Source organism: Lepisma saccharinum, chromosome 10 (genome assembly GCF_977018435.1).
Source record: "Lepisma saccharinum chromosome 10, izLepSacc3.1, whole genome shotgun sequence".
NCBI classification, from domain to species: Eukaryota; Metazoa; Arthropoda; class Insecta; order Zygentoma; family Lepismatidae; genus Lepisma; species Lepisma saccharinum.
Genome location: NC_139238.1, coordinates 57061109 through 57088326, shown reverse-complemented (window position 1 = coordinate 57088326; position 27218 = coordinate 57061109). Strand labels below are relative to the sequence as shown.

Below are 27218 nucleotides of genomic sequence, written 5' to 3'. Positions count from 1 at the left end.
GTGATCCATGTAACCACTGCAGTGTTAAAAAAAATGATTTTCTCAAAGATTTACTGGAATCATTTATGTCATAAGTGTTTCATTATGTACCAGAACAACAATTGTGGTCTTCTAAATCCATGAAACTTGGCATTATAATATATATACACACATATATATATACATAACATTGCCATTTGGTTCTGTTTAACTGCGGTTACATGCGCAGTAAATACAAATTCGATGATGTCGTTAAGGCAAGGGGAATTTATGTGTTCATCAAGTTCATATGAACATAAAATCTTAAGATCAAAAGGGAAGTTACTTCCACAGAGCCATTTTCTAAATAATTTCTAAAATAATGTCATGCATTTCATCTCCGATATTGTAATTAAGCAAGAAATTTGTTATTTAGAAGAAGTTTTTTTTAGCAGAAAGTATTGTGAGTATTGTCAATTATAAACACAGCAAATCTCATCAGTGTTTATTCACTAACTTGTTATATAGCTACATTAACCATCCAACTTCATGTCAGTTCAGTCTCATAGCCATGGTGATAGAAGAGTGGAGTTCTCAGTATCTTCCAGTCAACCATGTTCTTAACTGCTTAGGGTATGTTCAGACATTGACGTTACCTTATTTCTTGTTTATTTTGTTTCAGTTTTTAAAGTCTAGTGAATACTGGTGTCATGATTTAATTAATACATTTAATTGTAACTGCTATATTTTTTAGTTTGAGATTGAGTTTTGTTTTAAGTCCACTTTTATGCACAGATAGACTAATTAGGACTGGACCTACAGTTTAAAGTGGAATCTGTAACACTATATGCCTCCAACCAGGTATCGAGCCTGGGATGCTTTACCTCTATGCCATCGGGGAGGCTGCTATGGGTTTTAGTGATGATGACAAGGGAGGTTTTGTTAATGCAAGGTATATGTGTCAGACACAGAGGAATAAGTTGACGTTCCAATGTTTTGTTTGCTACATATTTTTAAAAATGCAGATTATATTAGTACTTACATTACTCATGTGTAGTATATCTTTGTGTATATATTAATTTTGTTGGCCTCTGCCATTGTCAGTATTGGATCAATAGGTGGAATACCTCTAAATGTAAATTTTACCACATACCAATGAAAAATAGAATACCTACATTCGCTTCCATGTGTAGTAAACAAGTTTTTCCTACATTTCTTTTGCAAAAATAACATTTCTTAAATTTTGGAAATCAGGAATAAATGTGTTAAGAAAGACACTCACCCTGTCCACTGTATTCTGCCCTGCTTGGGAGAAAGTCTTGCTTGATGCAATTTCTGACTGTGGACTGGGAAATGGTAATTCTGCAATCTCTTGCCACTGCCAACTAGTAGCTGCCTGTTGCAAAAAAGCAAATATAAACATCACTAAAACATGCTAAAAATGTTCGAATTTAGTTCTACATTACTACGTTAATGGTACTTAGTAGTAAGAGTGTATACATTTGCATTTTACATCTATTCCATTATTTCAAAATTTCTCTATACATTTTGTAATTCTGATCAACACGAAAGTGCTCTGTTGAAACATAATTCAGGTTAGCTGCTAGTGTTCCCTTTCTCAATTATGACCTTTAAAGTGCTTCTGTATTTTCATTTTAGTTTTGTTGCGTCGCTTTTCTACAATATGGATCCATCGCAACAATAACTGCGAACATATGACATATATACAGTATCATGAGACAATCATATATAGCCCATGAGCAATAAAGTGCTTTTATATTATTTCTTACAAGAAGAGGTAAAAGGTAATGTTTTCCGTGGATATGGCACCGTGTCATGAAGGCAATTATAAAAACATTAGAAAAACCTATTGTATTTTTTATATATATTTTCATTTAAACCTTGTACTGCAATACAATATACATTGACAAATATGTCTTCAACAAAGTCAAGCATGTGTACGGGGAAACCAATATTTCCATAAGAAATCGAAAAAAAAAGCATTGACTAACAACGGCATATTTACATCGCTGATTACTGCTATTTTAATGTGCAAGTATATAATACAATAATAATAATAATAATAATAATAATAATAATAATACAAATCGTAACATACTCACCCTAAGATTGCCCGAAATGTAAGTATTCTCTTGCATCTCATATTATCCTTGTCTCAAGCACCAAAAGCAAACATAAATATACATCCATCTTCGACAATTAAGGCAACCGACACAACAGAACGACTGATCTCGGTTGGGTATCCGCTGCCGAGTGCTAGCGAACGGAACGACTCGAGAGCCATCGAACGAGTGAGTTTCAATAATACGGTATATTCGATGTGGTTTGTCTTCCAACCGACTTCAGCCACCAACTCGTCAGCTAGTTACCGTAACGAGTTTCAATAATAAGCTCCCTCATCATATGAGACATGATAATAAAGTGGTATTCTTCTATAAATGTTCATGTACTTATGTGGGGACACAAGCGTAATTATAAGAGTTGTCAGGGAAAATGCAAGTCAGGAACCGTTGATTGTCTGGAGTTGACTGTTTCAAGTCGAAGAAAATATATCCTTGAAGTGGAGAAAGTAGCCTTAAACACCTCCAACTTAAACTTTCTATTCTCGGGACAAATCTGAATCGAAAGAGGGTAAATTTGAGCTTTATCTCTCGGATTCTTAAAGCAGACTAGGTAATGAAAATTATTATCACTCAATATCGTCATAACAATTAGATAAAACAGACAGAAAAAAGAAGTAAAATAAATTAATTAAAATGAGGTGAAATATTCTACGATCGAAGTTAGACTGTCTCGGTTGATCTGTTCACACAAACAGAATATTTAATTGATACTTTCCCACAGAATGACATGTAATCCACCCAAAACCTATCATTTATGTTTTACAGATTTATTTCAATAAGTATTCATCCTCATCGTCGCTATTAGTGTAGAAAAGTAGAATAGAATGTACAATAACAAAAATATAAAAATATCAGTTCCCCTATTCCAGATTCGTTCCCCTGTGGAACTGTGTTCTAGTCCCAGTTAACCTGTATCAGTATAAAGTGTATATCAAAAAACATTTTCCTCGGGTTCGAAACTGGGTAAAACACAATATTTTTTCTGATCTTACTTTAATTTGTAAGTCCGGACTAGGTTACCTGACCTTTACAGTAAGTGGATTTAAAAAAAAAACGCCGACTCAGAGAACTCTGAAGGTTTAAATATATTTCCAAAATACAGCATAATAATTATCATTCGTGAAAAAAAAATACCAAAATTCTGTATATTCACAAATAAATCAATACTTACCCATATTTTCTTCTTATTTCGCTGTCTCCTCTCTCCAACAGAAAATATTCGCCCGTAGAGTATTTCACACTAACAAATCACAACTTCCACTGAACGTACTTTCACAACATACACAGTCCGTCCAGTGGGAAAGGTGACTGATTTTTTTGCCACGGAACCACCAGTGTCATCTATGGAGGTACTACGTACCGATACATTTCGACTTTCTTCCGGCAAAGTTGCAAAGCGCTAGCATCGACGGTCGACGCGTACGGATTTTGTGACTGACAGTGCCTGCTGAACGTCGGTCGGAAACTGAGCAATGGAGCAATGTGCCAACATTAAATTCTGTTTCAAATTGGGTAAAAGTGCAACAGATACGTTTCAAATTATTCAAAACTGTTTACGGTAGTAAGGCATTGATCCGTAAGAACGTGTTTATGCAAGATTTCGTGATGGTCGAAAGAGCATTGAAGACCAGAACCATCAGTGACTGTGCGAACTGGCGAAAACGTCCAAGAAGTGGCGGAGATGGTACGCAAGGATCGTTGTGCGTCTGCAAGGCTCATCGAGGATCTCACTGGAATTCCGAAGTCCACAGTCCATGTCATTCTAACCTAAAATTTGGGCAAACGGAAGGTCTGCGCTCGGTTTGTTCCACACCCATTCAGTGACAAACAAAAACATTGCAAAGGGGAACACTGCAAAGACATGAAACAAGCAGCTGATGTGGATGACACACTACTCTAATCTTATCACTGATCCACCATGCTCTCCAAGAGTACGTCACTCTTATTTTATCTTATCTCCAGCCAATCACAGCAGCTTCCCAGGTGCCTGGTCTCTACTCAGATGTACTATATTTTGAGACTCCGAATGGCGTATTGTGTTCTGAGTTTAACAACCTAATTGGTTGATTTGGTGTTTCAAGTTTACTTTATGCACAGTAAGGCTAATCGGGACTGGATCTACAGTTTAAAGTGGGATCCGAACCACTATGTACTTCCACCGGATATCGAACCCGGGACCCCTTGATTATAAGGCGACGACGCTACCACTGCTTCATCGGTGAAAACAACCTAATTAATAAAAGCTATAAAATAAAAGTCTTTCAAACCTTTGTTGCATAGTAAGGCATTTCATTTGCTAGCTTTTAAATAGGCATAGATCATGTTTTATCGAAAGCCGGCCGACTTCAGGCAACAAAACACAATTAAATTGTACTTTCAAATAGACAATCCTTACATCGACTAGTCTCATACGTATGCTATCAGACAAAAAATGACGTAGCCTTCTATTGGACTTGACGTTCCCACCCGAAATGCATATGCTACGCCACTGGTTATTATGTCACGGTATCTAGTGACATGTAAACGCAGTTCGATATAAATTATTTTTTGTCTATTGATTCATTTGATGCACAAACATGAAAGTGTGAGGTTTGATTTTATTTTTGTGAATAAACTTGTATCCGAGCCAGACGCCGGGAGTTGAGAGATGGGGTTTTTCTTGAGTGACAGCCGCCGCTTAGAACATGACATATTTGCACCAACACGGAGATAAGGAAAGATTATTTTCGCCGCTACCGGGCTCGAGTCGCAGCAGGCGTTCGAACCCATGTTCACGGATGACCAGGAAGACCAGCTGGAGCTCAAGCCTGCAAGGATCCAGGACGCGTCGCTGACCGCGTTTCAAGACAATGGACAGAGGTCATTTCCACCCCCTGAGAAAGCGAAGCGAAGCCACCTGAGCGTGGGTTTCAACGGACGAATTTGAATCTCTTATATATATGCGGTGCTACCACCCCAGAGACAGTTTTTACCCGGATTTCATAGAGAGAGCATCTCCGCGCTACACTCTCGCGTGATCATTGCTTTGTGTCCGTGAACTTTGTTTCCTTACGTACTGTGAGCAACTTGCAGATAGAGAGTTACCAGTGTGCGCCTTATTTTGGTGAAGATTACGCGGTGATTTGTTTTTGCCAAGCATGGACTACATAAGGATGGAGGGCTAAAGAAGATTGAGAAGGGAGTCCGTCGACTCCCCTGACGCCTGCAACGACGCCGAAGCCAGTCAGACGACGCCGAAACCAAACACTGCCCAAAGGACGCTGTCAGATCGACGTCCCAACCAAAGCCCGAAGGACGTCTTCAGAGAGAGAGATTGAAGGACGACTCCAGAACGACGCTTCCAGAACGACGCCGAATCGAAGCCCGCCACCAGAGAGATTCCGAACCGACGCGTGACCACGTACACCCGACGCTAGTGACAAGAGGAACGCCCGAAGTTCTGAGGGGGTGCAAGTACACCATATCGTCGCAATTATTCTTCGTCGCGATCGACCTCGGAGGACTATTTCGCCACAAAGGAACCGTGTGCAAGTCCCGCGTCCAGGAGAGATGAAGGACCACGCCATGTAGCAGAGTCTGGTACAGTATACTTCAGAGGGTCTCATGTACATGTAAACGTGCGTCGTTAGTATCAACACCGTACAGTTAACGCCGAAGTCTCACTTATTCGCAAAGTTACTCAGGAAAAACCCAAACCTAACTTCCGCGTCTAAAAATTGTTTTGGTATTGTTATAAAAAAGAGTTATTTCATGTTCAGATGTGCTAATTTAATTGTCTGCATTCAGGGTTAGAAGCTCCATTTCATTTCTTTAATATTTAGTATAAATTGTCAAAGTGTGCTCCATTTTTTGTGTAACCGACCGCCCCGTCGCGCCATTTAATTTGTCAATTGTTGACTGATGAGTCCTTTTTAATTATGGAAAGCGTAGTTGTTTTTATTGCAAGGTCGTGTGCGTGAAACAGTATTATTTGTTGCATAGTGGTTTTTAAGGTAATTTTTGCTCGCGCCGACGATTGATTTGTGTATTCCGGCAGCTGGAGCCAATTAAGTTTTTGCATCACTATGTAATTGTGTAGTTGTTCTCATTGGACGAGAGAGGCTTGTGTGTAATACCCCCGTCCGAGAAACTTGTATAATATCGTGCTTACGACTGGGTGCAAACGTTCAGCCGAACGAAAGATTTAACCCCGCCGACCCAATTGTCTTAGTTAACCGCTTTCCGAGGGCTGGCACTTAAGTTAATTTAAAAGAGCACAGGAGCTGGCAGACAAATGCCCTAAATTCACATAAAGGTTTAAAATTAAAAGGAATGGTATGTTAATGAGATCCATGATTTGTATCCATACTTCACATGTAAAAATACCTCATGTGTGTGAAAGAGAGAGAGAGTGAATGAGTGAGCGTTTGAGGAGGCTTTGTAAACAGTTGTTGATTGCAATATTTCTTTGTTGTTACAATATATATTCACTTTTTTACCGTTCGTCAGTGTTGTTATTTGACGTTTTTTTTCAGGTACCAGATATTATGCTATTAGTGTTTTATGAATGTTCGAATCTACATATCAAAGGTAAACAAAACAGTGTAACATTTCAAGGTATTAATCTCCGCCTCGCAATAGTATGACAATAAACGACCGTCTCAGTACCGAACTTGATAACTGGACCGTGAGTCACGACCGGTCTCCCGTACACGTAACGACGTTTGGCCCCGTGCCGGGGTATGATTGACACGTCATTTCGGGGACCGTGAGTGCACTCGTTACATTTGGCGCCACGAACATGGGACGGCAACCTTTGTCATTCCTTTCCAAGCAAACCAGGTTGCGAGAGCGGTAGAAATTTCATTGTTGTATACGTCACGCATAAAATTCTTGTGTTAGGTTCCTGATGATTTTTGTGTTTTTCGCTTTGTATTTCGAGGGTTATTTTCATGTATTTGTCATAGGTTCACGTGTAAGGACACGTTATTGGGCGTAATTGGTAACAATAAGGCAGATATTTTTTCGGCGAAAGCAGCAAGGGCAGCTGCATAGGGCATTTTTTATGTACTTTTTGTGTACTATTTTTGGTTGTTGGCGTAATTTATGGCATCAGGCTGAGTTGCGGGATAAGGGATTCCCGACGGACCTCCTTTTTCTTTTTATGTATCGATTTGTAATTCACATTTTGTGTGAGCTCGCGTAAGTTTGCTTAACTGTCCCAAAGTGTGACATAAGATTGAGCAGATAATTAAGGAAAGGCCTTCATGAGATTAAGAAATCGTCGCATAGACTGTTTGAACAAGAGTGACGTCATGATGGTTTGCAAGGTTTGTGGACAGGAATTTCATGATTTCGAAGTCGACAGCGAGGGAGATTCCGGACCGGTTTGTCTCCAGTGCAAGAGCCCGCCAGGAATGGAAAGGGAGATACCAAGTGCCCAGGGGGGTACATCGTCACGTGCGGACAGCGACCACAGCAAGGAAGAAGATGACGTAGGAAGTGGCAGTGGTGCCAACCAATTCCAGCTGCTTCTCCAGATGCTCCAAGGAATGCAGACCGAGATGCAAGCCAACATGCAAGGAATGGAAACCAGGATGCAAGCCAACATCCAGGGTTTGGAAACCAGATTGCAGACCGAGGTCCAGACGAACATCCAGGGATTGCAGGCTAAGGTGCAAGGGATGCAGACCGACGTGCGAGGAATGGAAGAACGCCTACAAGGGACGGTTCGCGCCTCCGGAGAAGAAGTGACGCAACGGCTCCTTCAGACGATCCAAGAATCCGAGTCTCGAATCGAATCCAGGATCGCCAGGACCGACGCTCGCATCGATGAACAGGAAGCCAAGGTGGCAACACTGGCGCAGAGCGTAAGTGAGCAGGAAGGAGCTTTGCAACACATCGGCCAACAATGTGCACAGCTGGAGTCAGCCTGTAATCGGAGCAACGATGCCCTCGAGCGACAAGTGCGGCGAGCAGCGAGCATAGCGGAAGGGAATTCCGACAAGATAAAGGAAATCGAGGATAAACTGCAACAATTGAACGTAGCTGACGTCCCGGGATCATCGCGAGAGCCGGCAGCCATGACGTCATCACAGCCAGCTGCGGTCCCCTCGTCTTCAAGGCGCGCGAGTGACGCAAGACCGACTACGCTAGTCAACGGGGGAAGCGAAGTGGAACCTGGACTACATTATCCATCGCCGCGACCGTTCGAAGCCCAAACTTCAAACCGGGAAGATATACGGTCTGAACCAGCACCGACGAGAAGGGCTCTGTTCCCGCCGGAATATAAGAAACATTTCAAGAAGTTCTCCGGGGCCGACAGGATTTTGCCGTCTGCCTTCATCGAGGAATTCGAAGCAACAGCCCGGGAGTTAGGACTTGCGGATGGGGAGCGATTACTCGTGCTGAAAGGCCTAATGCAAGATCGGGCAAAGAACTGGCTGGATCGGAATGAAAGACACTTTCATTCATACTCGGCGTTTAGGGAAGCGTTCCTGGCACACTTTCAGCGCCCTATGCAAGTGGAAAGAATGCTCATCCAGCTGAGGAACGAGAGGTACGACAGGAACGGGGGACTTACTTTTTCACAATATTTCTGGCGTAAGTTCAATGAGTTCCAGGCTCTCCAGCCACAGATGACCACGTCGGAGATAATTGCGGCCTTAATTTACCATTACCCGCAAGAGATAAGACGGCATCTCAACGGGGCGTGCGTTTTCGACGCAGAAGCCATGTCGCTCACGCTCGAGAACCTAAACCAGTGCGAAGAGGAACGCGAGAGGATGCGGAGTGACAGATGGAACAAAAGGAGACGACCGGAGGAAGAAGGAAACCGGGGAAACAAGCACCCACGCGTCCATTTCGTCCAGAGGAGGTACGATGGGCAGCAACGCGCTCCAGGAGCCGAAGTTCGCCAGCTTCGAGATGGTCCGCCTTCGCCACGACAGAGACGCCAGTATCGGGGACAGAGACGTCGAGGTGGTCAGACTCGCAGTTCGCCGGGTCACTATAACCACAGCAACGACAGCAACTTTTCCAACGTTATTATCAACGTCACCCCGACAGTAGACCGGAGAGCCCACGTTCTGACAACGGGCACACAAGACGCAGCCCGCCGAGGGTTCAAAGGAGCCCGACGCGAAACGCGAACGGGCCGAATCCAAGCAACACGTCTCCACAGCCGGGGCCGTCAGGTCGTCAGCGCCGAAGGGAGGAATGGGATGGCGAAACATGGTTAAGCGACGTCGCGCCATTTTAGAAGTATAAAATAACATTGCGCCATACCCAGAGTGTATAATATGTATACTTATTATGTAAATTGGAGGTATCATTTATATCATGTGTTTTGTGTTATCGAACTGGTTTATTTTTCTTGTACAGGGTGTTAAAAAATTTGTAGTCAAAATTTCATGCCCCTGATTAGTAAAAAAATTTATTCGCCTACAGAATTTTTTGATCGGAAGGAGGGCGAGATGTCACGGTATCTAGTGACATGTAAACGCAGTTCGATATAAATTATTTTTTGTCTATTGATTCATTTGATGCACAAACATGAAAGTGTGAGGTTTGATTTTATTTTTGTGAATAAACTTGTATCCGAGCCAGACGCCGGGAGTTGAGAGATGGGGTTTTTCTTGAGTGACAGCCGCCGCTTAGAACATGACATATTTGCACCAACACGGAGATAAGGAAAGATTATTTTCGCCGCTACCGGGCTCGAGTCGCAGCAGGCGTTCGAACCCATGTTCACGGATGACCAGGAAGACCAGCTGGAGCTCAAGCCTGCAAGGATCCAGGACGCGTCGCTGACCGCGTTTCAAGACAATGGACAGAGGTCATTTCCACCCCCTGAGAAAGCGAAGCGAAGCCACCTGAGCGTGGGTTTCAACGGACGAATTTGAATCTCTTATATATATGCGGTGCTACCACCCCAGAGACAGTTTTTACCCGGATTTCATAGAGAGAGCATCTCCGCGCTACACTCTCGCGTGATCATTGCTTTGTGTCCGTGAACTTTGTTTCCTTACGTACTGTGAGCAACTTGCAGATAGAGAGTTACCAGTGTGCGCCTTATTTTGGTGAAGATTACGCGGTGATTTGTTTTTGCCAAGCATGGACTACATAAGGATGGAGGGCTAAAGAAGATTGAGAAGGGAGTCCGTCGACTCCCCTGACGCCTGCAACGACGCCGAAGCCAGTCAGACGACGCCGAAACCAAACACTGCCCAAAGGACGCTGTCAGATCGACGTCCCAACCAAAGCCCGAAGGACGTCTTCAGAGAGAGAGATTGAAGGACGACTCCAGAACGACGCTTCCAGAACGACGCCGAATCGAAGCCCGCCACCAGAGAGATTCCGAACCGACGCGTGACCACGTACACCCGACGCTAGTGACAAGAGGAACGCCCGAAGTTCTGAGGGGGTGCAAGTACACCATATCGTCGCAATTATTCTTCGTCGCGATCGACCTCGGAGGACAATTTCGCCACAAAGGAACCGTGTGCAAGTCCCGCGTCCAGGAGAGATGAAGGACCACGCCATGTAGCAGAGTCTGGTACAGTATACTTCAGAGGGTCTCATGTACATGTAAACGTGCGTCGTTAGTATCAACACCGTACAGTTAACGCCGAAGTCTCACTTATTCGCAAAGTTACTCAGGAAAAACCCAAACCTAACACCGCGTCTAAAAATTGTTTTGGTATTGTTATAAAAAAGAGTTATTTCATGTTCAGATGTGCTAATTTAATTGTCTGCATTCAGGGTTAGAAGCTCCATTTCATTTCTTTAATATTTAGTATAAATTGTCAAAGTGTGCTCCATTTTTTGTGTAACCGACCGCCCCGTCGCGCCATTTAATTTGTCAATTGTTGACTGATGAGTCCTTTTTAATTATGGAAAGCGTAGTTGTTTTTATTGCAAGGTCGTGTGCGTGAAACAGTATTATTTGTTGCATAGTGGTTTTTAAGGTAATTTTTGCTCGCGCCGACGATTGATTTGTGTATTCCGGCAGCTGGAGCCAATTAAGTTTTTGCATCACTATGTAATTGTGTAGTTGTTCTCATTGGACGAGAGAGGCTTGTGTGTAATACCCCCGTCCGAGAAACTTGTATAATATCGTGCTTACGACTGGGTGCAAACGTTCAGCCGAACGAAAGATTTAACCCCGCCGACCCAATTGTCTTAGTTAACCGCTTTCCGAGGGCTGGCACTTAAGTTAATTTAAAAGAGCACAGGAGCTGGCAGACAAATGCCCTAAATTCACATAAAGGTTTAAAATTAAAAGGAATGGTATGTTAATGAGATCCATGATTTGTATCCATACTTCACATGTAAAAATACCTCATGTGTGTGAAAGAGAGAGAGAGTGAATGAGTGAGCGTTTGAGGAGGCTTTGTAAACAGTTGTTGATTGCAATATTTCTTTGTTGTTACAATATATATTCACTTTTTTACCGTTCGTCAGTGTTGTTATTTGACGTTTTTTTCAGGTACCAGATATTATGCTATTAGTGTTTTATGAATGTTCGAATCTACATATCAAAGGTAAACAAAACAGTGTAACATTTCAAGGTATTAATCTCCGCCTCGCAATAGTATGACAATAAACGACCGTCTCAGTACCGAACTTGATAACTGGACCGTGAGTCACGACCGGTCTCCCGTACACGTAACGACGTTTGGCCCCGTGCCGGGGTATGATTGACACGTCATTTCGGGGACCGTGAGTGCACTCGTTACATTTACGTATACATAAAATTATTGTTGCGCATTAACAGTGTATTGTAAAATATTGGTCACTACCCGGATCATGTTTTCACAACTTTATTTATGAAACTTGTTGGTTGTCATACACAGATCTGTAACATTTCTGTAATGTTTATTATTATTTAATTATAATTTCAGGCATGTCCATCTTTTTTTTACACATGATCCTTCTGACTCAAGCTAGGTTTCGAAATTCGACCTCATGCTGTAAATAGTGCGTGACGGTACTGTAATTGTACCTGTTGTACGTACAAAGGCAAAAGTTTTCCTTTAGATGTTTTTATTATTGCCAGCAAATATCACAACACTAAATTTGAACCCGGTCTAGGGATATGCACTGTTGCCACATTTCTTACTGAACTCACAATTACCTGACAATCCATTTTCTAAAAAATCATTGTTCAGGTATGAAACGACATTTCCAACAGCTGTAAATTCAACAATCACAATTGCCACTTCAGAGGACTAAACACGGCCTGGTCAACCCACTCCAATCCCCGAAGAGTTCCTTTGTCAATAGCTGACTGTATGCATATGCAGTAATAGACTGGTCGTATGTAAATTGTAAATTCTGATTGAAAGAACTGCCTCAATAATATAAGGAAAGATAGGAAATAAACCACTAGCAACAAATTATTTCCTACCATTTAATGAGGGTTCGATACCATTGCAATATGTACTTTCGCGAAAATCAAAGATGCATAAGCTATCAGAAATCTTCCGTAGAAGTAACTTTTGCCAAGAAGTGATTGGTTTCGTCGAAGAATTAAATTTGCTACCAAAAATGAGTTTGGTAGATAATATTGCCATTGCAAACACATATCAGACGACACCGTACGTAGATCAGCATTAGCTACGGCACAAAAATAGTTATAAACTTAGGAACATAAACAAATTATTGGATGATAACACTTGAAGGCTCTGGACAAATTCTTGAACTCCTTACTGTTTTCGTATCATTTCTACCTTACTTTTAGGCAAACTTCTTTCAGAAGTTAAATAATATATGTGCGACATAATACACTGTGAAAATTTCCCTTATAAATTACTGTTCATGTCCGTTAAGTTTGGCTGACAACGAAATAAGATAAATATTAAAGTTGCCATTTTTGTAATTATTCATTTCCTTTATATTTATTTATTATTATTATTGAACTCAACAGGTTTACACCAATTTACAGAGCTCATAATGTAATAGTACAATTTCTTATACAATACATAGAATAACAATACTGTAGAGTTTCATAACATATTTCCATCTACTTTTTCTAGCCAATGTATTCATAACTGAATAAATCGACCCTTTTTTTCTCTTTCTCCATAGCATTGTAGACCGCAATCATTCTTTAAATTGGTGATCTTTTCATGATATTTGTTCGTGCTTTGCTCACATAGAAGGTTCCATGCTTGGGGCGCGTTTTTATGTTCGGAATGCGTACTTTGAATTGTGAAAGCCACAGAGGAGATCGAAGTTTGCCGTTAAAAATTTTTGGCGGTTTGCCGTTAATATCCTTAAATATTAAGTTAGTATATGATTCGAACCTGGGTAATAGCCTTCCACTTTGAATTTGATGTATCGCAATAATTTTGACTGTACATGTTCTAAATTTGCTGTATGTTTTTGAACTTCCGTGTTCCATATGACAGAGCCAAATTCGAGTTTTGTACGCACTGGAGAATAATACAATATTTTTAGTGTTTGTGTACTGCTGAAGCCCCTGCCCGTGCGAATAATAAATCCAACAAGCTTGTACGCTTCGCTTATTACTTTGTCCAGATGATAGGCAAACGTTAATTTAGAATCAAAAAGTATTCCTAGATCTCTTGCCTTTTCCGCTTTCTTAAGGTTAACATTATTTATTTTATACTGATAATCGATAGGCGTCTTTTGCTTGGTGTATGTAACAGAGAAGCTTTTTTTAACATTTAGGGAAAGTTTTATACATGAACACCACTCACTCAACCTATTTATGTCGCGTTGTAAGGAGGCACAATCGTCTGCACTTGTTATTCTTTTGTAGAACTTTAAATCATCAGCAAACAAAAGTTTGCGAGAATCAATCAGAGGTTAGGTTAAATCATTAATTAACAACAAAAATAGAAGAGGACCTATATTGGATCCCTGAGGGACGTCCGAGCTCACCAAAAATTCATCGGATGAAGAGCCTTTGTATGTGACATACTGTCGCCTGTTCATTAGGTACGACGCCATGAGTTTTCTTAGAGAGTGTGACAAATTAAAGCTACCTAGTTTACTCAGTAGTACGTCATGGTCTACTGTGCTTCTGAGAAATCAGTATATATCACATCTACTTGCCCCCCTTCGTCTAATACTGTACTTGTATCATGCAATTTCTCTGAGTGGATAAAATAGAAATGGGACGGTACTTTTGTGTCGTATTGTTTTCACCCGACTTTTGAATTGGACATATTGCAGTCACTTTTCATCTATCAGGAAACTGCATAGATGATAGGACAGAGTTGAAGATTATAGACAGAGGAACCTTTAAAACATCAGAGCAACCTTTGAAAATGTATGGTGGAATTTTATCAGGTCCAGCGGACTTCTTTGGTTTTAACTTTTTCATAGCAATTTCGATTTCATTTATACTGATTTCTTGAATATTCAGTATGTCTAGCACTCTACTTTGTGAATGCTCTGTCATAATTTCAATATTGAAATTTTAAAGGAAATACATTTTATTGTATGTTTTAATACTGTAGTGTAAATGTGTGTCTGTATGATCAATCACAAGCTGATATATATTTAACAGAAATATTATTACACGTAAATGTACCCCAACCGTTTTGATAATAATAACATGAAGAAGATAAACTCATTGTAGAAACAGTAAGGCTATATCCTAGAAACGATACTTACCAATCTTCGACACATTGTCCATTAGGATTGGATATCCTTGGGCAGATGTCCTGGCATGGCATTCCACAGTTGTGTTATCTCCCTCTCCATAGAAAGGGTATATAGTGGTGATATCATGGAATTCTGTAAACGAACAATAAACAAAAATGTAAGATTAATATCTTTCATTTGGCAATGTCCGCTATGAATTATATTTTCTTAGTCTCAATTTTAATAAATGAAATTCACATTTACGAAACAAGGAAATTACATCAACTGCAATGCATTACGTTGCTTTCGTAAAACTTACTTCTCACACTACATATATAATTAATAAATCATTGATGTTTTATATTAAATTTCTGCTTTTTATTTTGTAGTGGGAAGATTTGGAGATTGACAGTAGAGAAGAAATCGAATCAACATTTAGTATATTTATTTTATCGTTCTTTCTGTGTAGAATATGAAATCGTAACATTTTTAATGTAAACAATTTCATCGTTTCATATACGTTTTGAGGTAAGATAAACATATTATTTGTTTACAAACAACAAACTTAAAATTAATTAGAGATGTACATTTTCCTGTGCTCCTTCCTGAAAAATAGTGTTCAAAGTCTGTAGCTGGCCTTGCAGGCTGACTGATGTAATGGAAATAGAATTGTACAAGGATATATATATATATATATATATATATATATATATATATCGTACGTAATCAAAGGTATATTACTGAACTGAATTAAAGATTTACTCTTATCGACTTCGGGATGGAAGGTTACAGTATTCTATATTCTAAGTTACTCATGGTACTCTAAGTTACTAGGTTATGCCTTAAAACGTTCTAAATGATGTAGAAGTATTGGAAAATTTTTAAATGTTCTGTAAAAAGTTAAGTTTGTCCTGAGCATTGCACGTGCTTCAACCTCTCATAGTGTATTACACAAAGCTTTGTTACAGTTGGTCGGTTCGGAAACTTCAGTGAGGACGATAGAAACGTGTGCCCAGAAGCATGGGTCTGATCTGATGACGTGATCATCTCGAAGAGATGTTGTCAGCTGTTCAAGAGTTTTCTTCAAATTGGATCCGAGTTTGCAGAAAGGAAAGTGAAGTGAGAACTTAGTGTTAAAGTGAAACGTGATTTCTTTGATAATAGTGACAGCTCTCGTATTCAGTGATTAAAGTGGTTGTTACAAAAGGGTGAAGGAAAAGCGCTATTCAGAACAAAGGTAGAGTCTCAAAACAGGCTATCCTTTGGATATGTAAGTAAATGTAGTAATATTCAGTAATTATTATGAATTCAATCATTACAAGAGTGTGTAGCTACAGATTTTTTTTTTCAATACAATCCAAAGTGCCGCTTGAATCCTCGGCCTTTCACTTAGCGGCCTTTCACTTTAAATTTTATAATTGTTTACTAAAGGCTATTCTTTAATATATGTTGGACAAAATATATTTTTTTAATTTTTTTATTTCATACGCAACTTGAGAGTATTAATAAAACCTGAAAGAGAATTGTTTGCTGCTGAACGAAAGCTAGAAACGACGCAAAATGCAGCCTTGCTGTTACATGGTGCCCAAAACTACCGGAAACCGCTTTGGATTGTATTGCTGAAAGAAAAAGTAATATCGAGCATTGTTTGTAATCTGTCGAGGGTGTTTCTTTGTAAACATTGATTTTTGTATAACGTAAGAAACACGGGAACGACTTTTGCTTATTGGTTAAAGAAAAAACACATCCGTGCCCAGACATTCTGTCGTCAAACGAAGTTAATTTGCGTCAGCTGTTAGGCTTGAAGGGAAAACTGACACCTCTTTGTTTTGTGTTACCGGAAAGGGGAGAATCAGGTCAGCAGAAACGACAACATGAATCGTATATCAGTTTCAACTTATGAGAAGGATCAGGCCCCCGAAATTCCCTGGTATGCCGTGTTAGATTGCTGCGGGAAAAGACTGGACATTGATTGCTCTTTTAAATGTACGTTGTGCAAGAAATGGTCGCACAGAAAATGCGAAGATATGAATGAAGAGGAGTTTATAAAATTTCAAGATAAGCCTGAGGATTTTTCTTCTTGAATGCGTTGTCGAGATCAGCTGGAGAATAAAACATTTAGAAAGGGAAGATAAACTGAAATTTCACAAGGTGTCTCGAACGTAGTGGACAAATTTAAGGAAAAGTAGGATGTAGTTTTTGATGAGAGCTGTGATTTGAACCAACTCAAACAAAATCGAGTTCTGGAAATCATAAGAATGCTGAAAACATACAAGATCTTTGTAAACAAATAAGTGCGTTAGAAAGAAAGATGGCAGATAATCAGGCTAGAATGAAAAATGAATTAGAAGAGGAAATACTTAATGCTAGGGACGAAGTAACCTTCAAATTGCAGTTTAATGGTAATTGATTGAGCAACGAATGGGAAAGCACAAGTCGACAAAATAAGAAATTGAAAGAAATGGAGGAAAGGAAGGAAAAAGTTATAGGCGGAGACAAGGAAACTGAAACTTCGTCATCAAGTAGTTCGGAAAGAGAGTTTTCACTGAGGGGTCGTAAGAAATAGAAGCTATACCGGAAGCATGTAAGCAATTTAGATTCTGAAAGTTCTGCAGGTAGGAAGAAGAAATTTTTGAAAGACAAAAAGACTTGAAATATCTTCAGGACACAAGTAGTAGACATGAGGTCGGCATTAAATATAGTGAAATTACTAAATTAAAAATATTCTCTGGACAAATTGATGAGCAACTTCCATTAGAATTTCTGCAGGACCTAGAGGAAAGTTTAACTATAATGGCCTTGAGTGAACAACAGTATTTGAATGTAATCCTCTTTGTTCTTGTGAAGACAGCTAAACTGTGCTTTATGGAAAATATACACAAATTGAACAACTATGGTACTTTCAAGAGAAAATTTCTAATGACCTTTGAATCCGAAATTGTTAAATCTACCAGACTGACGCAAATCCTTGTGCAATCATTTGTGCCAGGTAAAGGAAAATATTCAGAGGAATTTTTCTGGGACAATGCCAGACAGCTTAAACGGCTACAACCATCTTTATCCGAGGATAAATATATAACCTTGAATGCTAATCAACTCCCATTCAGATTGAGAGAAATACTCTTAACGGTTATATACAAATCTTTATCTGCTGCTGCTGACTTGTTACGCAGACATGAATTGCTCTGGTTGGAGAAGAAGAATCAGTCTTTCTATCGGAGTAAGAAGCATGATGAAAGAAGCAACAGAGGGAGAGAAGAACAGTGCTACAATGTTAGAAATGTAAATGTAGTTTCAAATTCTCCTCGTAGAGACGATTTTTCAATTGAACAGAATGGAAACTGAAAGGAATTTGGCAACGGAGATGGGGGCCCGAGCTCTAAGAGAAACCAATTCAGTATGGAAGAGAACGTAATTATGGAAGAAATTCCAGACTTCAGTGGCGGTAAAGAAATGGAACCCAGGCCAATGGTCCTTACCAACAGTCCACTGCACAGCAACGAACATATGAGCGATATTACTCTTCAATTGGACGATATGGAAATAGTGAAAATACCGTAGCAAAAGTTCATCATGAGAATGATCCAAAAAACGAGGAAGCTGTCCACCACTAAACAGTGAATGGATGGAAAAACAACTGAAGAAGACAACGATGAAACTATTATATTAAAAGTTGCACAAATTGACAATAATTATGCTAACACAGGAATGAATAATTTAGAATATTCTCGAAATTTTGATGTGTACTGTTCTGGATATTAAGAAGAAAATAAATCAAGGAAGGTGACCTTGTGTTTTCAAAGACAAGAAATCAGAGTTCATAAGTAGATAAGAGGATTTCGAAATATTGTCTATTATACAAAGGTCCCTAGATCTTTACCTAAAGCGATGCAGCACTAGGTTGTTTAATTTAGATGATTCTTGTTCAGGTGAAGTGTTCTAATCTCAACAGGAAGAGAATTTAAAATTCTGGAATTGCAGTGCACGCAAAATAAACTTTTATTTAAGTAAGATGAAAGATCGATAAATTTGAAATGTCTGGTGTATGAATGTATATCATGTGATGGCAAGTTTTCATAATATGTTTATTATGCTGGAGTGTTTACTAATTATGATTAGGTTTACTTAGTTAAGAATATTCTTACTATATGGTATATATTATGTTAAAAGAAATATGGAAATTGTAGTTCGATTTTTTTAAAATGTATATACGAGTGTAGGATAAAAATTTCAAGGATAAGGAAAGAGCTTTAAAGGACATTATCTCTCCTTGTAGTCCATATAATGTATCTTCGGGTGAGGGGGGCACCTGGGACCAATTGTTAAGTTGTCCGAAAAGACTAACGTAAAGAACTATAAACACCCCTGATGAAAATGGACTAGGTCTCGAGGGAGACAGCAGTGCCAGTTACGTTTTGTCTCTAAGAACAGTAGTGAGTGAGCGTGGTAAGTTTTTGAAGGCCGCGCAGTTTTCTTCGCGTGAAGTCAGCAAATGCAGTGATGAATGACAGTTCCCGCTCGCATTGACAAAAGAAACTCGGAATACTTTAACTTCGTTTTCAGTTTTAGGAATCCACGAAAATAGTTTAAAAGTTGGTCGGTCCGGAAACTGCAGTTTCGAAATCTCCAAGACATTTTGTCAGCTGTTCAAGAGTTTTCTTCAAATTGGATCCTAGTTTGCAGAAAGGAAAGTGAAGTGAAAACCTTAGCGCTAAAGTGAAACGTGATTTCTTTGATAATAATGACAGCTCTCGTATTCAGTGATTAAAGTGGTTGTCACAAAAGGGTGAAGGAAAAGCGCTATTCACAACAAAGGTAGAGATCTCAAAACATGCTATCCTTTGGATATGTAAGTAGATGTAGTAATATTCAGTAATTATTTTGAACTCAATCATTACAAGAGTGTGTAGCTGCAGAATTTTTTTTTCAATACTATCCAAAGTGCCGCTTGAATCCTCGTATTAAGTTGGCTTTTATAAACCAAGGACAAGCGGGAACTCGGCGGCCTTTTACTTTAAATTTTATAATTGCTTGCTAAAGGTTATTTTTTTAATAATATATGTAGGAAAATACGTCTATATATTTTGAATTTTTATTTGATACGCAACTTGAGAGTATTAATAAAACGTGAAAAGGAATTGTTTCCCGCTGAACGAAAGCTAGAAACTACGCAAAATGCAGCCTTGCTGTTACACGGTTTTAAGTTCGCCATACTTAGTTGCTTGACTGAATTCCAGATCATTTCCTCAAACAGGGTTGTCTTCCGGGCCCACGCAATGCATGCGACGCATGAAGTAAGTGCGGGAATACGAGTAGAATTGTAGTACGTACTTTCTAAATAGAAAGCCTAAGAGATTCCTAGCTATGTACGAATAGAATCGTCCGCTTCGGAGCCAAGAAATATATCACAGGTTTGATTGTGTTCTCCCGTTTTCCCTTAAGAGAGCAAATGTATGCTGCAGAGTGGACAGCATCAGAGAAAAGCGTTTTCAACATATGCAACGTGAAGGCTCATAGGGGATCGAATTCCACTTTTGACTGTAGGACCAGTCACGATTATTTATTTATTTAACTCTCCGTCATCCGTACCCTCGTGGTAGTACAAATGTCCCGAATGCGGCCTTCAGTGCCGCCCGATTAAAACCAACATTATTTACATGAATTATTGATGCAAATCGATGTTGAATTACACTAGCACTTACTACTGGAAATCAGGTGAAATATATATGAACGCAAATATGTCCATTCTTGACATTTTTATTGACTATTATAGGAAATATACTAAAAATAAAAAAAAAGTCTCTTATAGAATTACAAGCTTATAGATGCTCTTCAAGCAAATGCACCAAAATAGTATTCTAAAAATAATTAGATCTTTGCCATATAATGAAGGAACTAAAATGAACTCAACATTCACAAAATTTTCAACGTATTTTTCAAAAGGAATTGAAATCGTACAAGTTACATGAGCTTAGAAAGAAGATGTTTGTTCCAAATGTCTCAGTCAAAATCTTACTGACTCGCAGAAAGAGCAATCAAATGTATGAAATACAACTCGAAGAAACTTACCAAATATTTTTAACATGTTCAAATCTTAATATGTTTCGACTACTTTTACGAGATTTACATAAGAAAATGCCATACTGACTCAAGAAATGTTGTCACTTTTCAATATCGTTATTTTGACAACTCTTACATTTCGTATGGGTACTAAAATTCTTTCTGGATAATTACAAATAATTTGCATTCCGAAGAAGGAAATGTAATTCTATTATTCTTATTTCCGCCAAATTCATGGCTGGCGTGCTATGATTTAGGGTAGGAAACATACCCCCGCGGGCTACTGAGTGCCGCCTAAGGGGGACCGGTTACTTCACAAACGTGTAAGCAACTGAAAGAACACCAGAAAAAAAAGCGCGAAGGCCTCTAAGTTTTCGTGGAATAGTGTAGAAAGGTTACCTCGTGCTTTCCCAGCCATTATTGCACTGGTAAGGCAAGCAATTCACATTTTAATGAAGGCGGCACTCAGTTCCGCCGCGCTGGTTACGGAGGGTTAAGTACTTGAACTGCTGAGAAACCGCATATATGGCTGTTACAACGGTTTAATATAATAGAAAAGTAACATAAATTTGAAATTACACAATAAAATACTAAAATACTACTGAACACAATCAAGTAAGATACGCGTGTTTACAGGTGCATATAAGAAAGTTCTAATCAAAACGTAATATTTTCAACATCTACTGACTTTTCAAAGGTGATGAATGGTTCTTCAATGAAATCTTTCATGATATCTTTACTGTTGACATTATCCAGCTTTCCCTTGTGTACGTGAGAATGTGCTGCAGAATTAAGACGTTTTTGGGTTATCGTACTTCCTAAATTGCATTTGAAGCGACGCAAACACAAAAAAACTTCCAGGCTCATAACAAAAGACAAGCATTGTCAAAAGCAAGCACACTATTCTCTCTACTTCTCTAAATAAGATCAACAGTAATTCAAATAATGTAAAACTCAATAGGAAACTAAAGCTTCAAATTGACGATGGTTAAAATTTGGAGAATGGAATTCCACCTTTTCACCAAGAACTTCAATTGTTAGACTTTGCATGTGAAACATCGAGCAAATTAACATATTTTATCTCAATACTTTTCATCCTGAAATATTGATTGCCTTTCAAGAGGTATTTTAGTGAAATATTAAATAGTGAGTATACTTGCTTCACAAGAAATAATAAAGCTTCATAATTAGAATTTCCATGTTATATATAATTTATTATTAGCATGCAGTATTAATTTAACCTATCCATTGCCTAGTGCATTTTACTATAGTAATTCAAATAATGTTGAAAGTTAAACATTGGGCCCCTTATAGGGAGGGCACAAACGAAAACTGGAGGTAACCCTACCAGTCGCCCTACCGCCCCCAGGTTTCGGCCTCCAAACAAATTAATTTGCGCACGCCAATCTACAGCAGTATAAGAAACTTGGTAACATGAAAGCAATAACATACAAACTGTCTTAATTGGACTGCCCAATTCAAAGTATTTATCTTAACTATTTTCGGAAAATTATGATTAAGAATTCTGATTGGTTATGCGTCCGAGTATGGCGAAATTATAACAGTAACAAAGCTTTGGATAATACACTAAGAGAGGTTGAAGCACGTGCAATGCTCAGGACAAACCTAACTTTTTACCAAATATTTAACAACTTTCCAATAATTCTACATCCTTTAGAAGGTTTAAAGCATAACGTAGTAACTTAGAGTACCGTGAATAGCTTAGAATATAATATAGTACTGTAATCGTCCATCCCGAAGTCGATAAGTGTAAGTACTGAATACTATGTTATTTTTAATTCAGCCCAGTAAAATACCTTCGATTACGTACGAAATTTTTCAAGAAGCCTCGTAAAATTCTATTCCCATTAATACATCAGTCAGCCTTCAAGGCCCGCTCCAGACTACGAACACTATTTGTTTTAGGAAGGAACGCAGGAAATGTAATTGCTCTTTATTTTTAAGTTTGTTGTTTGTAAAGAAAGAATATCTTTCCTGCAAACGTATTTGAAACGATAAAATTGTTTCCATGAAAAGAGTTTTGATTTCATATTGTACACACAGAGTAGGATAAAAAAATTATTAAAAAATATGCTTAATATTTCTTCGATTTCTTCTATACTGTCAATCTACAAATATTCACACTACATATTAAAAGTAGAAAATGAATAAGAAACATCAATGATTTATTAATTAGATGTGTAGTGTGAGAAGTAAAGTTTGAAATTTATTACAAATTAGTCATTGTTCGATTCATTACCTCTTTCATGAATAGCAATAACTGAGGAGCCCATCTCATGTATAATATACAACTTAACAAAAGCGACTTTTAGTAGGCACGCTGTGGTAATAAAATGCTCTATGATAATTGTGGCATAATCTGGGGGGATGCTCCTTTGGCCTTGGAGGGATTGGTACCTCTGGTCTCACGAGGGTAGCTTACAGCATGCTTACGCTCCTCAGTTATTGCTATTCATGCAAGATTTGTTGAATCAAACACTGACTAATTTGGAATGAATTTCGAACTTTCACGAAGACACTAATATATAACAACTTATATCTGAAAATTTACATGGTAAACTCAGTTTATGTATGAAAGTATGCACTATGTCTTCTCGATCAATAATTTTGAAATTCCAAGTAATATGATTTTACTCTTATACAGTAAACTTACCAGCAATGCTTAGTATCGCAGCAGCAATTATTCCGTCGATAAACAACTTCATATCTGTAAATATAAATTAACAATTGTATTACATTGCAATTTAATATGATTTTTAAAATATTACACTATTGTACTTCTGAATATTGGTGGAAAAGGCAACTGAAATATTTTATTTTCGCATAACTGACTTCAGTTTTCATACTACTGTCAACGAATGTATGAAACGTGCAGCATTATACAGTGAGTTTGTTTTCGATCTGGACCGAGATAGCGTGTGACATGGCGTAACATGGCGGAGATGCAGGCATTTTCGTCCCGTAAGGTCTTGCTTATATAAGCACATACCGGGTAGACAGAAATAAAGTTACCAAACTCAGAGCCCTCTGTAGCCTGTTTGAGGCATCGTAGAACTCTGAAATTTGGTGAATCCACTATGCAGACCATGGGGAAGAGGATGGTTATAAAAATTGTTCCATTTTCCGCCACCAGGTTGAAATGTGGCGCTGTACTTCCATGATGGGTTGTAATAATGACGTAAACTACTCCAATTGGTTATGGATTTGCCTTTATCTTGCAATCAGTAATTGAATTTGAAACATATACTTTTATCCAAGCAATATTAATTTTAGTTACGATGTCTGCACTACATTATGCACATGTGAAGGAGAGGAATCACTAATCATTGAAAATGCATTCCAGAAATAATTTGTGTATCAAGATGCTGACATTTGAAGATTAAGGAATTATGTGAGATAGCATAAGAGAGAAAAACATTCTGAAAATAGGCATGAACTTTTTTAAGTACAGTTGATCCATGAAATTAGAAGACATTGAAGATATATAAAGATTTTTTATCATTTAATGGTAGCAAGAGTTGACTTAGGTATTGAAAGAGCATTGTTGTTTTTTAGATATAAAGTAGTGAAACCATGGATAATACTAAGGATCTCAGTGGAATAATCACAATAACAGTGTTATGTAGTTAATACAATTGCTGGTTAGAGATTAATGCAGCGATTGGGGTAATGTAAATAATTATGAAATTTGTACTAGGAAAATGGAACAATTGAATTAGAGGGTTTAGGAATTTGTGGGAGAGTATGGACATTGATTTGAAATAGGACTAACAGTACATCATAATAGAAAATGCATTCTCGAAATGTAGGTATAAATTACTAGTATGTATCTACAAATATATTGAGGAAGTGCAATATGACTCTAAAACCTTTTAAAGAATTAAAACGTTTGTCATGTTTAAATTTTCGCAGCTTTGCTTTGTCCTTTCCTCCCGTCTTCAGAGTAGAGATAAAATTAAATTAAATATTTTCTATAACTTTCCATAACCCCTAAATATTATTACACGGACCTAAAATTTCTTAACATTTAATTTTTACCATGCTATCAATCTGGTGACGTATACCAAATTAATAAAGCAAAGTCACCGATAAATTTTAAGCAAACAATAAATTTAGAATGATAAAGACTATTTGAAAATCTTTTAATCTATGTCCCGCAATGATGAACGACTTCGCCAACTTAAAGGCTACCGTAGGCCACATACCCGTAAAGCAGGATGTGTAAAATGAATGGGTCGGGTCTAAAACATGGTAAGTGACATTTTGGTTATTTTTGAGTTTCAAAGTAAAATGTGAGATCCTTCGATTTTTGAGTGAAATTGCCATGTCATACAATTTGCATTGGACTCTGTGAAGCCTTCTGAAATTGGTAAACACAACACGAAAACAATTTATCTACAGTATAGTTTCCAATAACCCTTTTTCTTAATGAATTCAGAAATGACCAAGATGTCACTTACCCTGTTTTAGACCCATGCCCTTCAAATAACTCTTGCCTTCAGAACGCATATATAAATGAACACCGCTAAAGAAAAGGCTTCTTCCGCACCTCTTGGTGGTATAGTGATAAAGAGGCGGCCTTGCAATCCACGGTTTCCGGGTTAGATCGCTGGTGAATGTACGTTATACAGTGGGTCGAACACACTACTTTAATATGTATGTGAAATTCCTATTTGCCTATTCGAGCATAAAGTGAACTTTAAAAATCAGGCTTATTTCGAATGAATGACAATGACATGATAGATATCGTTCACAAGATGTAACAATAAAATACGGAAACTAGAGAAAATGCAAAATTGGGGCTATTCGTAGCATAAGAAATACCGCGCACACGACTTCACGTGCAAGCAGAGAAGAACTCCAATTACCCAAGCTGGAATCCAGGCAAAAATATGCATTTCTACTAAAATTCACCAGGCAATTAACACGCACCACTTATTAAGGGACAAAGAAATGATATCTAGTAATATACATTATCCGAATCTGCGATCCAATAACACCAACAGTATCCGAGTACCAAAATGTAACAAGGCAAGATACGGATCAAAATCCCTGTCATCTCTGGAAAGTAAAGCGTGGAACCAACTGCCTGTAAATTGCAGAACGGAGAGAAATTTGGCCAAGTTTAAATTACAGCTTAGGACATTAATCTATGAATACTGACACCGTACCTCATCCACCTCAATGCCTGCTTCATATAACGTAGTTGCAAAAATGTTTATTTTATTCTATTTCTTACATTCTTCAATTATATAAATTTATTATATTCCATTTTAGGTATACTTATAAACAAATAGCATAACTGCATATTAATTCATGTAGGGCAAAAAGCTGTATTTGTAGTTATAGATTCTATGTAAAGAAAATTGTAAGCATAATTGCAACCCTACTTTAATAATAATACATAATGATAATAAATAATAATAATAACTCGTTAAGGAACAGCAAACCCTACAATAAACAATAACATTGTTTTCATTGAAGCAATTTCCTATTCTCGAAATGACTGTTTTTGAACACAGCGAGGTGCAAGTTTTTTATTATTATTATTATTTTATTTACTTTAGTGCGATGTTAACAATAAATGTATTAAGTTATTCAAATCGATGTTCCTTTTCACCAAATGAACTAAATAATAATATAAAGTGAAGCTTTTTACGCATACCTGCAATGATAGCATAATTCCTTTCATGTAAAAATATGTGTCTGGGATTTCACTCAAGGATCTCACAGCGGCGTTTGTCTGCATGGACATTGAATCTAGCACGGCCTTCGTTACTCAGCGAAGAATGCTGTATGAGCTGGCACGTGCTTCCTATATGCCGAATTCCTTGACGAGAAGCAATACTGACCCTGATGCTTATGACGTTATCTTTCAGGTGCGCAACCATATGAAACCTAATCAGGAAACCAGACTGAGTACTAGCGTCCGTGTAGACTATTGGAAGCCAATCCCCTAACGAAGTTCCCATAATATCACCCCATCTAAACCTTCACCCCTCACAACCCTACCTTTCTAACCACTCAAACCATGAACTATTCTGGATTCCAGAATGGTTGTCCTAGGTTAACTTAGGGCGAATAGGGTAAAAAAATCAACAAATCGAAAGGGCGATTCCACGGTCAATGAACTCTTGCATCAAAAGTAAAATTTCCATGTAAAGATATCAAAACATTGAAATTTCATAATAAAAGGCCTGAATTTTCTGAATATGAATTTGGTTTCATTGTTAATTTGCATATAGCTATTTGATTATCTGATCGGTTTCCCAGATAGCAAAAAATTCTGGTAAACTCATTGAAAATAATGTAGAACTCAATACCAGGATCTTCTCTAAACAGATAATAAAAAAGTATTCCTATTTGGCACTTCTATAGACTAGTGACGGGCTTTTCAGTTGCGAACGGACATACTGCTACACACGTCAAAAAATCTAT

At 38.2% G+C, this 27218-nt stretch overlaps 1 protein-coding gene across 1 annotated transcript in view; it reads right to left on the bottom strand.

Annotated features, from left to right (window-relative positions):
- The window catches only part of LOC145994111 (uncharacterized), a 113592-nt gene extending 86840 nt beyond the window's left edge, over nt 1–26752 (bottom strand). Inside the window, exons 1-3 of the mRNA XM_083130199.1 lie at nt 26512–26752; nt 23434–23487; nt 14730–14852 (exon numbers count right to left, since the gene is read on the bottom strand). Coding sequence (XP_082986325.1) covers nt 14730–14852; nt 23434–23487; nt 26512–26752 — 418 coding nt within the window. The remainder of the gene's footprint in view (nt 1–14729; nt 14853–23433; nt 23488–26511) is intronic.
- Between the last annotated feature and the right edge of the window lie 466 nt (nt 26753–27218).